This window comes from Sylvia atricapilla, chromosome 8 (assembly GCF_009819655.1).
Source record: "Sylvia atricapilla isolate bSylAtr1 chromosome 8, bSylAtr1.pri, whole genome shotgun sequence".
Taxonomy (NCBI): Eukaryota; Metazoa; Chordata; class Aves; order Passeriformes; family Sylviidae; genus Sylvia; species Sylvia atricapilla.
Window position 1 is genome coordinate 13,719,375 of NC_089147.1, and position 17,615 is coordinate 13,736,989.

At 43.5% G+C, this 17,615-nt stretch overlaps 1 protein-coding gene and 2 long non-coding RNA genes across 4 annotated transcripts in view; 2 read left to right on the forward strand and 1 right to left on the reverse strand.

The window, feature by feature from the left end:
* The window catches only part of FBXW4 (F-box and WD repeat domain containing 4), a 59,340-nt gene extending 54,931 nt beyond the window's left edge, over positions 1 to 4,409 (reverse strand). Inside the window, exon 1 of one of the 2 annotated variants that reach the window (XM_066323691.1) lies at positions 4,040 to 4,409. In XM_066323691.1, the coding sequence (XP_066179788.1) occupies positions 4,040 to 4,290 (251 nt within the window). In that variant the 5' untranslated portion in view covers positions 4,291 to 4,409. The remainder of the gene's footprint in view (positions 1 to 4,039) is intronic. The other variant, XM_066323690.1, reaches the window with a different exon arrangement.
* Positions 289 to 1,785, forward strand: LOC136364089 (uncharacterized). Its single transcript, XR_010744101.1, has 2 exons — positions 289 to 585; positions 1,588 to 1,785. It is a non-coding gene; the product is annotated as an uncharacterized lncRNA (long non-coding RNA).
* LOC136364088 (uncharacterized) lies at positions 4,107 to 15,771 on the forward strand. Its single transcript, XR_010744100.1, has 2 exons — positions 4,107 to 4,173; positions 15,506 to 15,771. It is a non-coding gene; the product is annotated as an uncharacterized lncRNA (long non-coding RNA).
* Positions 15,772 to 17,615: the final 1,844 nt, after the last annotated feature.

Below are 17,615 nucleotides of genomic sequence, written 5' to 3' on the forward strand. Positions count from 1 at the left end.
ATACATCCATCAAAGAAAACTTCTTTCTTCCCCTGCAAGAGCACAATTGAATCCATGTCTTAAATACTTAACTTGGCTTACATCTGTGGCTACATTTGGCTGAATCTACCAGAAAGGGAAAATATGAGAGATTGTCAACGTTGGAAATATGCCTTTCGCATAACAGCTAATGTCTGGGCTTAAGTCCACATCTTACTTTGACATCATTAGCAACTTAAAATAATTTAAGAGCAAGCTGGTGTCCAGAGATAACCACAGCTGGCAATTTTTAGAAGTATGTAGCCCGGATGATAATTTTTTTTAATTAGATAAAATCAATTTTTTTTTTTACATTTACTACTGTTTTTCTTCTCCCTGCTAACAGCTAGGGGTTTGCAACCAGTTTCTTAGCAATTTTACCTCTTCCCTATTTTGGCAGAAAGAAGTCTTATAAGCAAGCTGACTGTGCAAACTGTTTTTTCACATACAAGATAAAGCTTGTTCCTTCTGATCCTCATTGTTACAATTATCTGAAGATATAACCAAGAGAAACAACGTTTTAAAGAAATAGTGTCATTTTCAAGTTAATCACCTTTTAAAAAATGGGTAAGTGGGGGCAGGGGTTAAGTTTCACAGCTATCTCCTTTAGGCTTAAATTTATTGCTATTTACAAAGCATTAACAGATGGCTTATCAAAAGCCACTTAACAGCAGAAATAATCAAACTATTCAGAGATGGATTTTTGTTTTAAACTGTAAATACTCCCTAGACTAGTTTTTAACTTATGCCAGCCTCCCAGGGACCATCAGTTTAAGAACTAATGTGAGAACCATGCACGTTATTTCATTAAGTATATTAACCATAAACGGTTCCCGCCTTTGCTTTCTCAATTGCACACAGTATTGCACAGAAACCTCTCAAAAGTAAAAACTAGTGTTCACCTCATGCAACATTAGCCAGAACATGCAGTAGAAGCTTCAGCTCCTCAGTGAGCCAAAGTCAAGCTTGACAAACTCAAGAATTACTCCGTATCACTAAGAAAGCACAGTTATCAAGAAGGTCCAGCTATTCATCATCTTCATCACCACTCTATTTACACTGTAATATTTTAGCCTAAATACATACTCAGCTCAAATTTAACCTTCCATGAGCAATCTACCAGGTTCCTATATAGAATTGTTATTATGAAGGATGGTGTGCCTAGAAGCTTGCCTAAACTCCCAACTTGTACTGATTACTCAAGAAAAGACAGGATCTCTCTGCAAATCTTACTCCCCCAATTGCAAGAGCAGCAATCTGGGAGATTGCTCTTGATCTTGGAGACATGCACAAGGAGCAAGTGCTACAGAAGAGACAGGGCTAGTTAAAACCCTTAAGCTGCCACAAAGACTATCCAAGTCTTCTTCAGCTAAGCACAAATTTTACAACTCAACACATGCAGTCATACTGGTTCTTCTGCAGATGTTCAGATATCCAGACCTCCTGGTTCTGCAATATATCCTTGCTTTTTATCTGTTGCCAAACTGTCCGCCCTACTGGGGTAAATCTCCTACAACTGCCCCCAGATGCTGGATCTCCATCCCGGGAAAACAAGTGTTTCCTTTTCAGGTATTCTCCACAGGATTTGGTATGCTATTTCAAGGAACTGGATACTGATTGAGCCTTCTATGAAGTTAAAAGTAATTAAAAGAATAATCCTCCAGATATATTTCAATGTTTCTTCATAACCACTTATAATGTAACTTGGTGTGTTACCCATGATTGAACTCCCCAGGACCAAGGAAGTGCTGACCAATGCTAAAAGCAGCTCTCGGTACTGGAGTTGTTTGATGAAAACTTGAAAATAGGACATGGCACAAAAGTACATCCTAGAATTACTAAAAAAAAACCCTGTTCATAGCAAATCTAACAGCACTGAAATCCCTGTGAGTTCACAATACTCAAGCAGCCTTCCCTTCTCTGAAACCCTCTGACCTAGCAAATCTCTTCTGTAGCTGTTTATAGACGTGCATTCCTCCACAGGAGGAAGTGGTGGTCCTTACACACACTGCACCTGCTCTGCTGTACACCTGATCCCTCCTGCAACTGAAGGAGCAGAGTATCACCTTATTCTTAATGAAAAATACAGAACTTCATTTCCTCAGGAGACAAAATCATATATCACAGTAGACAAGAATCCAACGCGCAGCAATTCCACAGTGCTTGTTCCTGCTGACTTCCAAGGGAACTGTGCTTAACTTCCAACCTGTGAACACCGAGAGGGTTGAAGTGCTGGCCTGAAAACCCAACACAGGGATTTTCAGCACCACCAAATTTCTGCTCCTGCCAGCAGAAGCCATAGTTTTTTCTCTAAAGTCTATGCATTGATGAGACAGCAACATCAGACAGCAAAATAGGGGTCAAAACCTGCCATCCCTCTTCTGAATCATGTCACCACAGTGTTTACAGAAACAATACTGAGTCACCGAATGACAAATAAGATGCATGCTGGCAGCTAAGGAGAAGCCATAGAAAGGGATTTGTAGATCTGAAGAACAGAAACTTCTCCTGGGATCCTTAAACAAGGAAGGAAAGCATACTTTGTGAGGTTGCCTCCAAGTGGCATTTGGTACACAGCCAAATCTGAGAGAGCAAAGGCAAACTCTGGATCCTCACCAACCACTGCCAAGGCCCAAGTCCAAAAGGCACTTTGTCTAGAAAGATGCTGGTGTCATACACACTGCAAAACCTAGAGAGCTTGCCCCTATTCCTAACCTATGTTGTGCTGTTGAACTGGGGGAAAAATAAAGACCCCAGGGAAAAAACCTCAAACAATTCCTATTCACAAAACTTTAAAATCCAGAAGCCATGAAAAGTCCAGGAGTCACCTTCTCTGTGCCAGCCATCACCATTTATACCAGCAAGCTGCTCTGTGAGAACCTAAGACACGTGTTCCTGGGGGCCCACAAAAGTTTTCACCTAAGAATGCACGAAGCCCACTCTCCAGCATTTTCCCAGGATGCTGTCCCAAGGCCTTGCTCCCTTGCAGCTTTTTCTCTGAAGTGTTTTCAAGACCATGGCAAGGATCACTGCTCAGAAGTGGGGAGGGATGTGGGCATACAGGATCTACCGCAGCTGCAAACAGCAGCTCTGTCCATCTCCTTGTGCTCCAACCTCCCCTAAGGCTCAGTGTTTGGAGGGGTCTGGAGACTAAAATCACAAAATTACAGAATTATTACCATTGGAAAAGACCTCTGGATATAATCTAGTCCAACCTCCCTGCAAAGGCAGGGCGACCAAGAGTAGGTTACACAGCCATGAGTCCAGGTGGGTTTTGAATGTCTTCAGAGGAAGACTCCACGCACTCCCTCGGCAGCCGTTCCAGCGTCTTGCCACCCTCAGCATGAAGTTCTTCCTCATGCTGAGGTGAAACTTTGTTTTAGTTTATGGACACTGCTACTCATCCTGTTGCTGGCACCTGCCTTTGAGATACTTATATGCATTGATGAGATTCTTCTCAGTCATCTCTAGAGTGAACAGGCCTGGCTCCCACAGCCCCTCCCCAACGGGAAGATGTTCCAGACCTCTTATCACTCTTTGTGGCCTCCGCTGGACCCTCACCCACAGCTCCTTGTCTTTCTTGTACTGAGAAGGCCAGAACTGGACACAGCTCTCCAGATGCGGGGTGGGCCTCACGCTCCAGGGTTCCCGCTGGGCCTGACGGTGAGACACCCCTGGAACCGCGGCCACCCCGGCCCGCTCCCCCGCGGGGCCGAGAGGCGCCTCCCCCAGCCCGTCTGGGCAGTGCCGGGGCTGGGCCCCGCCACCCTGGGGTGCGCCACCGGCCGCCCCCGCCCAGGGAGGCCCTTCCTGTGCCCTCACCGCCCCTCCTGGCGCAGGGAAAGGGCGGCGCAGCCGCGCGTCGGGAATGGCCCCGCGTCCCCCGCCCCTCGCGGCCCAGCGGCGGCCACGCCAGGAGCGCGGCGCGGCCCTGGCAACCGGCTGGGCCGCGGCATCCCCGGCCTTTCCTGGCCGCCGCGGCCGCCGCCCCCCGCCCTTCCGCCGGGAAGGCCGCGCTTACAGGTCGGTGCCGAGCTGGGTGAAGCCGGAGTTGAGGCAGCCGCGGGCTATGCGCCTCCAGAGGACATCGCGGCTGCTGAGGAAGCGCAGGCGGCGGCAGACCTGGGCCAGGCGGCCCAAGGCCTGCGCGTCCAGGTAGGAGCAGATGAGGAGCAGCAGCTCCTCAGGTAAGGCCCAGAGCGGGGAGGAGGGGGAGGCGGCCCGGGATCCCCCCTCCGCCTGGGGGGATCGGGGGCTGCCCTTCCTCCCCATGGAGCAGCAGCTCCCGCCCCTCCTCCCCGGGAGCCGGAGCTGCTGCTGCCCGGGGGAGGCCAAGCCATGGACGGGGCAGCCGCTCCCCAGTCACATGGGGCAGGAGCCGCTGCCTGTCACTGCCCCCTCCGGGGGAGGAGGCGGCTGCCCGGACCGGAGGGGGCACGGGCCGCCGAGCCCACCCTCGTTAGCGGATTAATTCATTAACGGGAGCCGCTGGGACTCCCTCTGTGCCACTTGCCCTCCCCCACACCCCCTCGCCACGCCACGACCGGCTCACGGGTCCTATCTTCCGATCTGGGATTAGCAACGTCACCTGATCCCAGTGTTCATTAATAACGTGAACAATTAATGGTGGGGATGGTGATCCCAGGTAACCAGAACATCTGCCTCACCACCTGGAGCAACACCAGCTAGGTACTGCACCCCGGCAAAGGAAGTTTAACAGCAAGGTGATTAATGCTCATTAATTATCCTTGACCAGGGTCAGGAGCTCCTGTCACCCACGAAGTGACAGCAGGGGTCATCTGGTGCCGCACAGCAGTTTTCAACACTCCCAGATTCCTGTGACGCATAAAAGAAAGGGTCTTCCTCACATAGGAGCAGGCCTTGATACAATGGATTTAGGGCTTGCTTTTCACCCTTCCTTGCAGTCCATTCCCCCCTCCAGAGCTCCACAGAGTGGGCTCTGAAAAGTGCTCACAGTTCACACGTGTGTGTACCCATACACAAGCACACCTCCAAAGAACAGTTCATAATAACTGAGTCATTGTTGCCATCCACAGGAGCCTGGAGTACTGACAACGCAGAAGGATTCTGGTCCAAAATGGCAAAGTAGCTCTCCACAGACAGTAGAGCAGGAAAATATGAGTCTAATGTTGTGCTATTCTTTCTTATACTTCTTTCCACTCTACAGAAGGCTGAAATGCTGGGGAAATTTCTCCCTCAGAATAAAAAAAAAAAAAAAAAAAATTACAAGAAGTTTATCATCTGCCTAGAATGCTTTGAACAGGTATCACTTAGCCACCACAATCTACATCTCATTTTGCAGGGTGGAGTAGGATAATAAATTTCAGCATATAATGAGGTTACCATAGCATGCAGGCCATTTGACAGTACTTGCATCATATTCCAGGAGGTCATCTTGTCTGTCTAATCTCAAGCTCTCAAATACTCCTATGAATAAATCACCAGGTCTGGAAGCCTTCTATTTTAGAGGTTCAGAACTGGTGGATAAGAAGCTCTCTGGTCCATTTACACTGAATTTTAATATACTCTGGAAGTCAGGGAAATTTCAGAAGGCAGCAGATTTTTTTAATCAGCATTTTTAAGGAGGGGTGTCTAAAGTAATTAAAAATTTCTCCACCTGAGTTTGAGCTCAGGTGAAATCTTGTACATCTAGTACAGGACTTAAGTACCCAGCTGAAAGGGAGGAAATACAACAAATTTTGCTTAAGATTATGGAAAACTTTGTGTGAATGTAGTTTTGTGTCAATTTTTGTTTTATGTCAATTTCATATCTTTCTGATGGTATGAAACTTGGTTCTGTATGTAACAGACTACAATATTGTCTGAAACATTAAAATTATTAAAAGCAGAGTGACTTCTCTGTCTTAAAATGGTTACCGTAAAGACATACTTATTATCAAGTTGGTCTTTCTCTAGTAGGATCCCACAGAGACTGCTTATGCACCCTACACTATTTCATATTTTTGCTAACAATCTGAAAAAAATCTGAAATCCTTCTTAACAAAGTTTTGTAGGAGGCACAAAGCTTGGGGCAAGAGGCAAAGGATGCGTATGGCTACGTAGCCCTAAGTTAAGTTTAGGCATAATCACATCATATGTATTTCAGTCAAGCCAAATGTTAAGTCTCCCATCTAGGAACAAAGAATGTAGGTCACACTGAAAGGATGTAACTCTATCCTGCAAAGCTGCAATTCCGTAAAGACTTCATTAAGATGAATAATCAGCTGAATGTGAGCTCCTTCTGCAGTGCTGTGACCAAAGGGCTGGTGCTGTCCTGGGAAAAAAACATGAGCTGGGAGTTGTTTTACCTCTGGTTTTGACTCTGTTGTGACTGTTTTGGAAATAATTTGTCCAGACAACATTTCAAGAAGGATGTTTTAAAATAGAGGGGTTTCAAAGAAGAGTAGTAAAGAATGACTACAGGACTGTCAAACATGTTTTGCAGTAAGACCCAAAGAGCTCAATCTATTTTAGCTTTCTAAAGAGAAGATTAAGGTGTGAGGTGATCATACCTTATGAGCACTGAAACAGGAAGAAAAATCTGGATCTTCCATTTAAAGGACAAAGAGATAAAATCTCTTGACAGAAGGTGATGGGAAACAAATTAATAAATAAAGTGTGCTTTTGTAGTGAATAAATTCAACTGTTGAAACAACTTACCAAGATTTATGGCAGATTCACCATTACTGGATTTATAAAGAACAATACCAGTCGGGTTTAGTTTCAGGTTTTTTTCCTTAAAGAAAGAGAGAGACAAAGACGGGCTTGACCACAACTGCTAAAACGTAACTAGGAATTGACCTGGAGAGTCCTAACTCAGGATGTCAGACCAAGACAGTCCAAGGGGTCTCTGCTAGTCTTAGGCTCTCTTTACAAAGGCAGCATGTGCATAGTGTGTGTCTCTCTGCACTCTGGAACCCAAATTCTGGTGGACAGTCTCCAGCTGTGGCTGTGCTGCTTTACCAAGGAAACTACTTGGTGCAGGTCAGGAGGAGCCTGGATGCAAAGTAACACATGCAGTATGACCCTCTGGGATACCAGGTACAAGGTATGGACAAGTGCATCTGAAGAGGAGGGCCCTTAGTGACCTCCAATTCATAACCCAAGGTATAAACAACTGTGAAATACTTGGTTAAGATGAAAGGTGTTTATACCCAGTAATCTCGGAGAAGGTTACCCATGCTCCAAGCAGGGGACATAGAGCAGTATGAAAAAAAGAATTCTGATACCCTGCTCTTAAATGTGACAGTGTTTTCAAGTATGGATAATTGCGTCACAACATAGTAACAATAGTCATTATTTGCCTGAAATGTAGATGTCAGCCAATACTTTCTCTGGGTTCTTTTTTAAGAGAAATGTACCAGCAACTGCATACCCTTGCACACACTTTCTCAGGCATAGTTTTGGATACTGCCTGTTGCAGAGCTGTCAGAGCTGTGCGTTGCAGACTAAGAACCCCATGGCCTTAGTCTTCACAATAATGCCAGAGTAAGTGCATATGTAGGTGTCTGCAGGAGCAAGAACCAAGGAAGGAACCATTCCTAAAACTGTGTGTGTACCATGATCATTTCCACTGCAGTGTTCACACTCTAATAAAGGACTCAAAGCAGGTACTCAGTGCAGTGTAAGCATAATAATGTATCTTTCCCAAATCTTACAAAGATCGAACTCTTTCATGACTCATGACCACTCTGAACCTCTAGAGAAGAGGGTAGGGTTCTGTGCTGAAGTAGCAGACCATTCTAACATCATGGCTTGCAGGGTTTGTAAACTAAAAATCAGGGGGCTTATATCTGCAAAGCCCTAACCACATAAGTCAGTGAAATCCAGCTTGGAGAAACACCATTTGAATACCTGCCTGTCACTTTTTTTCTGTCTTCAAGGGGTTTTATTATTTGCAGTGCCCTCAAATACACCTTTCTAGCTAAAGACACATTCATGTGGACAGCTCTTTGTTTTGTTTTTCCTTCCAACCAATGCTTTTGTGTATTTCTGAAACTTAAGACACCTCCTCTGCTACTACAGTACTTATCTGTAACACCATCGCTTTGAGGGATTAAAGCAGGTTACTTGTTACACACTTAGATCAAGAGTTATCTGAGTAGAAAGTCTATCCCGTTAGGGTTGGCGGAATCTGTTTTTGATCTTGAGTTGTTTTGATTTTCTCTAAGAGCAAGTAACATGTTATTTTAACTTCTGAATAAGGTGTGCTACCTGACTGTGTCTCTTCTGTTTGGCAGAAAGGATTAGAAACCTCCACAGAACTTGCACTCTATTAAAGCAGAGTGCTCACCATTGAGAACCAAGGAGCTGAATTGTTTTCAGATTATATGTGTGTGTGTGTCTTTCCCACATCAAAGACTTTGATGGAAGCTGTTCACGCTATTGTTAGGAATGCAGGGATTGGCACAAAGGTGATTAGCAAAATTGCTTTTCTGTAGGAGAAGCACAAAAATTATCAAAGGATTAAAGAGGATAAAATTGAAAGGTTATGCTGAATTTGGGGGCAAATTTTCTGCTTTTAAATTTTCTCCCAAATTATACATATTGATTTGGTTTTATCTATAAAATATTTGCCAGAAGAAACCAGGATTAGAAGCCGTTTCATGGGTTCTGTTAAAGGGAGATGAAAAATATCCCTTAAAAATATTCTCAACACACCCTATTCCAAACCCCATCCACAAGGAGCTTCTGATGAGTACTAAGGGCACACAGCTAGCTGCCATTCCTACAGTGTTTTTAACAGCCACAGGATTGGGACCTTTTGTCATGATTATGCTGAAAATAATGATAACAAACAATTCCATAAATTAGTTGGTCATCAGTGATGTTGTTTGTTTACTTTTCTCACTGCACTCTGCTGACAAAGATACTAAACTGAGGGGATCACTTTCATTATCCACTTGCTAGGCACATGCAATGCTTTTGTATTTTTATCGAGCAGCAGAGCTTGAATGGTTGGGGAAGAAAGGCAATAAAAAGGGATTCTCAAATATTGTAGATATTGCAGTTCATCAAAATGAACAGAGCCTTCCAGAATCTTTCTTGCTTGGCAAAACAGCAGTGCAAAAAAAAAAAATATATCACCTCCCATAGCCAGCAGAATTGTCTCATCTTGCTGGTTCAGACTCTGTTTATTGTGTGTTTTATTTTGAACAGCCCTCTATTATTTGCTAAGTACAAGCCTTATACCTATTTCTTGTCTTTGTATTTTGAGTTTTGTTTGTTTGTTTTACTAATCTGTTCTTCCCAGGAAGTCACCCAGAATATTTTACTTGTTTTAAACATCATTTATCAAAGTATTATCTAAAGCATCTGTTCAGAAAATGTTCATTTTAACTGTTTTCCCAACAATGACCTTCTTCCTCCCCCCCAGGCCACATCAAGTTGTCATTCACCAGACAGCTGTGGAATTTGGAATCATTCCTTTTAAACGCTTTACAATTCCAAATGGTAGATTTCTAATGGCACAATATGATTGCCACAAAGATCTTTAAATTTCCCAATCCTCCAGGCTTCAAAGGCTGGACCGTCCTTGATCTCCTGAAGGAATGCTTTTGAATCTTGTTCTTTTATAGGGGCTACCTATGAAGATATTTTAGGGGCTTTTTCCTTTTGTACTTAAAACCTGAGGAACTAAACATTCAAATACTGCTGGCTTTTTTGGGAGTGAGATCAAGACATACAAAGTTGTTTCTAAGGGATTCTCAGCTCAGGTTTTATTAATTCCACAGGTAGTTCCAAAACCTTTTGGAGTCTTTATAAAGCAATATAAATATCTTTGGTGTAGCAGTGACTGTGATACTCTTTTATCCTGCATTTTCCTTTCACCTATATGGCTACATTGTGCAGTTCCTCACCTGCCATGAGCAAGTCTGACAGTGCCTTAATTCATCCTGTGCCCATGGGTACAGAGGGGTTCATTGCTCTTGGAGGATTCACTGCTGTCATATCACTTACAAGGTAATAATCTGTTTAAGAAAAGAGAGCAAACTTAATCCTACAAATAGTTTTGTGTCTGCCTTGACCAGGCAACCAAGACAGAGCCTAACTACCTGCAACAACTACAAATATGCAAAATTATTAGAATCCTAGGCTTACTTCTCTCTTTTTCTACAGTCAGAGGAAACATTTCACTATTTGTCCTTTCTTGCACTGTATGATTTCTCAATCAGGAAGCTGACATTTTTTATCTCTTGCTGATTAATTCTATTTCTTATTACTGAAACATAGAATTCATTAATTTGAAGTTAAGAGACTTACAATGCAGCAACAGGAATCTGGCTGGTGCTAGAAACAGCCTTTGTTTCTATTCAGTTCAGCTTATGCCAACCCATAAGGCAGGTTTTACCCTCTCTCCTCTTACAAATGAAGCACACATATATATATAAAAAATAAGGACGGTATCCCGCTGTCCACACATAGTAGGTCCTAGTCCTGCAGCAAAGCACCACACTTGGGCACAGTCCCACTGCCCAGATTGATGATAGATTTGGGGTCTTCAGCTGTACCCGCTTTGGGGAAATCACTGTCCTTTTTGTGCTCCTACGGTACCTCACACAACATGGTCTCCGCTGTGACTGAACCTCTCAGGTATTGTTATAAGGAGCAATTAATGCTTTGTCACTGCAATAAGTGTATGTTTAGATACCCCGTATTGGTAGTGCACGTGATTTTTAAATAGTCCACAGCCTAACCTCGGGTTTTGTGATGACAATAACAAACTTCAGGAACCACTGATTACTAACCCAGTTTATGGGTCAGGGAATAGGCCTTAGATCCTCGCTTGCCCAGTTTCTTATGATCACATAAGGCCCCGCTCTCTAAGACTATTTTTATTTGTTTGTTTAGATCAGTTTAAAAAAGAAATCCCAGGTTCCAAAATAGAGAATGTTTTCCTTTGGAACTGGAAGCAAACACACTTGATGGCTTTAACATCTGTTGGACAATGCATGGTTGGGTGGTGGGCACCTCACACAGTTTTGTGACAAACACGTGCATACAGCGTGTCAGATTATAAATCCAAGAATAAAGAGTCATTAAAACCTCCCTTCTCTAGCCCACCTGCCATGAAAATAGCTTTTCACTCTATCTATTTAAACTGAAAATTGAGTATTGGGAAGTAAAATGCCAGCATTCCAGGGAATCAAGTCAAAATCTCCCCCTCCAGTAAAGGAGGTCTGTCAATTGAACATAGATTGATCCATTGTCTGTCTCCCATCAGGATCCACAAGGAACCCCATGCACATATGCTTCTATTCTGGCTTGAAACAGAGGCCGCACAGTTCCAGGCCATCACAGTAACATTTACATCTGTCATGGGCTTGATCTGAAACTGCACAATTCTCAAATGCCTTTCTGGTTTTGCAGCCTGTTAGCATGTGGTGCAGTTTTTGGGTGCAGATTCAAGTGAGATTAGCTTGCTGCCCAGCCGAGCATGAGCCCTCTCAGCTCCACCATGAGCAGAAACCTTCCTGCTCTTAGAAGGGAAAAAAAGGAGAAAGATATGTTTGCACAGTGGATCAACTCTTACCAGAATTCACTAGATTGCCACAAGTGCTAAATTTTGTCCTATCCTTTCTCTTTTCCTCCAGTTTGCAGTGGACTTACCATTCTAACTATGTCTGAATTATTAGTAGCATTATATTGAAATGCATTTCAAGGACAAAACACCCAGGCTGGGCAAGATGTCCATGCCCCTGCAGAGGAGAGAAGACATCTGATTAACAGACATAGGTTGTTGCTCTTGAAACTGAATTTACTAGTGTGGTGAAGCCTGACAAATCACAATGTTCATCACAGATTATTCTCATCACCTGTAATTGTGCTTCTTCGTCTGTTTAGCCATTGTGAGCCTTTAACACACTCTGAGCCCAATGACTGCATTAGTAATGCCAGGAAAAAAACCCCAGCTTTCTGAGGCATGTAAAGCCCACAGCACTTTTCCCCTTTTGGTTATGTCTTTTTCCACGCACACACTTACAAATGTGCCTTTTTTACAGCATGAATCTTCTAGCATGAATCTCTGTATAAGGAACCAGTAAAGCCATCTCCTTGCTTATTTTCTGTTGCCCCTCTGAAGTGTAGGGCCCATTTGCTGTGTGGATGCCCTGGCAGGTGTTTGGATGTGCAGGTGTGTGCACAAGCAAAGTCCTGAGTATAAGCACAAAGATTCAAATATCAGGACCTTTCAGCCTGAACCTGACACTGCCACTTTAAAATCAGAGACGTGGACATCAAAGTTTTCCACTTCCCAGAAGGAAAGGACTATTTTACACCCTTCCAAATGATGTCTCTCATCTCTCTGCCTTTCCTACAGCCTTCTCTCTCTCTCTCTCTCTCACATACACACTTTTTCTAATACCATCCCTCCCTCTCCACTTCAAACCATGGGAAAAAGTAGGAAAAGAAGCTTGCCGACTAAGGGACCGTTTCACTGCATTGTGTTTTCCAGCTAGACCTGAACAGACTGAAATCAATTCAGCTCTCTCTTGCTCGCTCTTTCCCTCCCTCTCCCATGTCTTTTTTTGTTTCTCTTAGATCGTGCTCTCTGCCTTAAGAAAGCCCGGTTTAGTTATATCCATCCCCATAGCAATCAAGTGACCAGTGTTTTTTTATTGCTTGTAAAAACACAGTATCTTTTTCATGGGAGTCAGGTTCTCCTTTGGTTTGAAATGCCCAGTGAGCAGTGGCAACAACCTGCAGAATCTTTGATCAATTCTCACATATCCATTTGAAGTATCTTTAGTAGACCCATCAAAAGAAAGGGGCTTGGTAATTAATATTTTAATAGAGTGTACCAGCCTCTCACTGTGTTATTGGCAAGAAGCCTGATTTAACAGGAGCACACAGAAATACCTCTGTCTGATCTGAAATGCTACGTGCTCTAAAAAAATATACGTTATTAAAGCTGAAGTCCAGCTGTTGCTATATTAATATCCTCTGTTTTTTATTTGCTCCTACCTTTTGGAAGGTTTCAGTTTTCATTCTGAAATTTTCCAGGCTTGCTACCAATACTGAGGTTATAACTGCAGGGTAAGAACCAGAGGAGAATGCAAGAAGGTTCACTGGAAACTTGAACAGGTGAGATTCAGCACAGCAGAGCCAGCAGCCCAAAGAAGACAGAAGTGTCACTTAAATTTTGATTGTACAACCTGTTGACAAAGAGACAAAATTAAGATGTGTGTGAAAGCTGGCTCTTATGCCTTCCAATCTTTGGAACAGTTAATTCTGCAGTGAGTGCTCCCTTAACATACTTTTTCTTTCCCAGAGTTGTCCGGGGTCTCAGGACCAGATGTGAGGGTGCTGTAAACAAGAGTTATCACTGTGTTTAACAGAATTATGCTGCTATATAGTGAAACAGGGTGTCACCTAAAGAAAACACAAAAACTATCCACCTATCCAAAAGTTCCATGATAAAGAAAACCCAGCAACCAAGAGCAACCACAAAACAGAAATGTTCAGTGTAAGCTAAACAACAGGTTTCAAAATAGTTTAAGTAAGAAAAATAAAGGTGCTGTGAAGTTGCAGATTACTACCAAGTGGATATCACACCCAGTGGACCAGAGCCCCAGTCCTTTAGGACATGCATAACACTCTCCCAGCCAAACTGGACTTACAAAGTCCAGCCAGCAGGTAATGGCACACCAAGGGCTTCTTCTCACGTAGCCCCATTTGATAACAAAATGATGAGGTCTTGGTATGCTTTAACAGCAGCTACATCAAAACCAGTACTGCAGAAACCCATTCACCACTTACCAGGTGTTCAGTTCACATTAACAGCTGGTCCCAGGGCAGGTACATCCCATTTGAGAACTGAATTGTCACCTTCTTTGCTACGTGTGGTTTCCAGCTGGAGGCTGGAGCAACCATAAATACAAGCACTAAAACCTGCCTTTCAGACTGACAAACTCAAAAGTCGTTTGTCTGTCAGTAGCTCTGAAAATCAAGCAGAACTGCTGGGTACTGAAGACCACTGAAAACATTTTATTTAGGTGCCTGAATACTTTCTCCAGTGTCTAGTTTCTGACTGCTCACACTACAAATGCTGTGTCTCACCTACCTTCTGCACTGCTTCACTGTGGTGCAAATTTTAATACTACAATTCCAAATTAATTCCCAAGCAGCACTGCACAGTGTGTCCTGTATTTCCTCTACCACCTCAAATACACTGGTAGTAACAGTCTTAAAACTTAACCCACCCAGAATTTGTAACCTGTATCCTAATTTTGCCTGCACCCAGGATGTGGCCTAATTATTTTCAGCCAGCTTTTCAGGCCTTTATTCAGGAGAAGAGATGATTAATTATGACCCAAATTTTATGCTGTACAGGCTTTTAGGTAAAGGAATGGAAGAGCTTAGCTGTTCAGGTCAGTATTGATTCTATTTCATTTATACATGTCAGTGTTGTGTGTGTATTTATAAATGTTCTCTCTGTATTTAATAAACAAAGTATTCTCTAAATAGAGTTTACCTATTTTTCTTAGAAATGAACTGAATATGCTGAGTAACATGCATAAGAGTATAACTGATTACGTACAAAGTTGCAGAAAGGGCAAGTAACCTGTACAACAAAGAAATCCTAGATGATAATAGATATTTCTCTTGGAGATAAAAAAAGGTGCAGGGATTTATCCTTTCTACAAGGTACCACCCAATTAGTGTGCTTAATCATACAAACTCCTGGAAGCATTACCAATGTTTTTTGGGTTTTGTTTCTCTTTAGAGAAAGTGCTGTGGTTAAAAAAATAAACAGAGAATTTAAACATGGGGCAAAGCTTTGGTGTGTTGTTATTGTGATTGTATTTTCAGGAGCAGTTTCCAAGAGCTCAGTGTTTTACATGCTATGATTTCTTCTGACTGTTCTGACTTCTTATTTTATACAATACCAGATTAAAATCTAAATATAAATTTTTGAAGCACTTTTAGGTGTTGAAATTGCCTGGCAGCTTTAGTTGCCCACTTCCAGGTCTGCTGAGCTTTTCTGGCTTGCAAGTAATTGTAATGACTGTAAATGCCATCTCTTGGGACTCCTGTGACAGATACTGTAGGAATGCAGCTCACTTGCAAGTAGCAGAGAGGGATTCACTTCCCTGCACATCTTAAAACATTATTTGGGGAAAAACTCTCTCTCCATCCAGAATCTCAGTTATGTCCCTGAAAATCTTGAGAAGAGATTCAAAAGAGAGTACACACTCTAAGAAAAAAAAATAAAGTTAACAAGGTAGTACAGAAGAATAAAGACATTTTCCAGCTCACATGAACTGGTGGACAAGAATAGCCTTCTGAGCAATCTGAACTTTGTACAGGAGCATAAAGACAGCAGATGAACATTGTATTAAAAAGGCAGAGGAGTGAACTACAGTGAGAAAGAAGAGAGATGGTGTTGAGACATTTTCGGGGGGGCAGGGAGATGATTCGTTGGGCCAAGTGACCTTTTCCCATCCAGCAATTTCTTCTGTCCCAGTGCAGAATGACAATGGGAACCCAATGGCAGCGCAATCTGACATCCCCGTCCATACTGAAAGAGTTTCAACTCGACCGTGCTACACTGCTGTGGATATGGGATGCTGTGAAACAAGCCAGACCTAAGTTTCCAACTTGCCCTCTTTTCTGTTGTTGTTGTTATTGCTGTTTGTTTCCATTCACCCCCTTTTATTCTCCATTTTTTTCTGTCTTGACTCTGATGGGGGCTCTTTTTGTGCAAAACAAGCCCTTCTGATCTCTTTGAAAGGCCAGCTCTTGTCATTCTTCCAGATCATCATTGTATGACATGTTTTTATATCAGACTGACAAAGGAGCTATTTGATCAGGGGGTATGGTGTGTGATTGTAAGAAATTCAGCTAGCCGGTGGCAACCATTGTTCCCCAAAGCGGCTCCCTGACCCCATTCTATTCAAGGAAAAACTCCCTTGGAGTGGCCTCTATTCATTGAGTAACACCAGTCCGCAGTCTCACTCCAGGAGTATGCTCAATTCAGAGGTGTGTCACCGATATTGCCCATCAACCGGCCTTTAACTCTTTCATCAGCATTAGGTTTCCAACACAACAGCTGTTATCATAGGATGAGGTGGGGAGGGGGGGTCGCGATGCATTCCAGCGAGCTCGAGCTCTCCTTATCTTGAAGAAATTTAACCTTCCTTTTAAAAGTTGCCTCGGAAAATATCTGCCTGCTGCTTTCTGTAAAGTGCAGCCTGAGTCATTTGTCTTCCCATCCCTGCGTCCTAAAATGTCACAGTTTATTACTCAGCTTCTAAAACAAGAATGGCTGTGCTTGTTTAGGCTAATGAGGGGCTTTGCAATGATACTAATGGTTTTCGGATTTGGTCTAAAATTATCTGTGACCCTCTCGCACCCCAGTCACACCACCTTTTTTCTCCCAGATAATCCTGTACCCATGTATGCATCCGTTGTATCAGTGCAACTGCTGGCTGTAAAAAAACCCACACGTCCAGGAATCATCTGTCTCCCTAGGAACTTTTTCATCTCACATTATCAGCAGAGAAAACTTAGGGCATCCTCATAAGCTCTGAGAAGGCACTTCACTAAAACTGCTCATGCTTCCTTCAGTTCTCTGTGCACTAGCATAGAGCCTTCAAAACCAAGTGAAACCAGTGCCAGAGCTTATGCTAGGTGGCTCAGGGCCACTGTCCTGTGCTTGAAGGGTTCTACAGCATTGCCATGCAGCCCAAATGGGTTCAGACTCAGGCACAAGGTGCCAAACAGCTGTGGATTTGGCACCACAGTTATCGATGGCTTTGAACACTGTTGGGAGAACTGTCCAGACGACAGGATTAAAACTGGACAGCCCAGTACAAGTGCAGGTATACAGGTTACAGACTGCCTTGAAATAACCTCTGAAGTAAATTAAACTCAATTCATCCATCATAGTGTGGATTTGCTGCAGCTGTTGATGCAAAATGTTTTCCCTATGCAATGAGCATGTCTGCTGGTTGCTGCAGGCCACCCATTTCTTGATGTGGTTGCCATGTTCCAGGAGCAGAGCTCCTTGCGGGGCCTCTTGGCTAACAATTCGCTTGCTTCTCTGCTTGAAAACATAGCCCTGCTTTCAATATCACTACTAGACCCCTATTCCTTCTGCTGCCTTCCTCCAGCAGTGAGAATCCTGCCCGGGGTTTGGTAGCACCTTGATAGCAGCTATCTCCGGGATCGGGATTTGTTAATAAACTCGGGCTCCCTCTGCTGGGACAGAGCACAAAATACGGAGGGGGGCTGGGGAGGTCGAGGACGGGGGGTGTCTGTCTGTCTGTCTGTCTTGCAGGACAGGGTGATTTCACTGCTGAGAAGTTGGCTTTTTTTTTTTTCCCCATGACATTTCAGTGCATGTCACAATGAATTCTACATTTTTCTCCACTGGTTGATAAAGGTGGAATAAGCAGCTATGCTTTGCACTGAAACATACTTCACTGCATGCTCCAAAACTTCTGGGAAACTTGCATCAAACTCCCAGTGACCTGTGGAGTGATTTGGCACCAGCTCTGTTTTACGCAGGGGGCGGGAGGAGCTCAGGTGGTCGGCCAGTTGTTCCATATCGTGAGCTGAAACGTGTGAGGCTC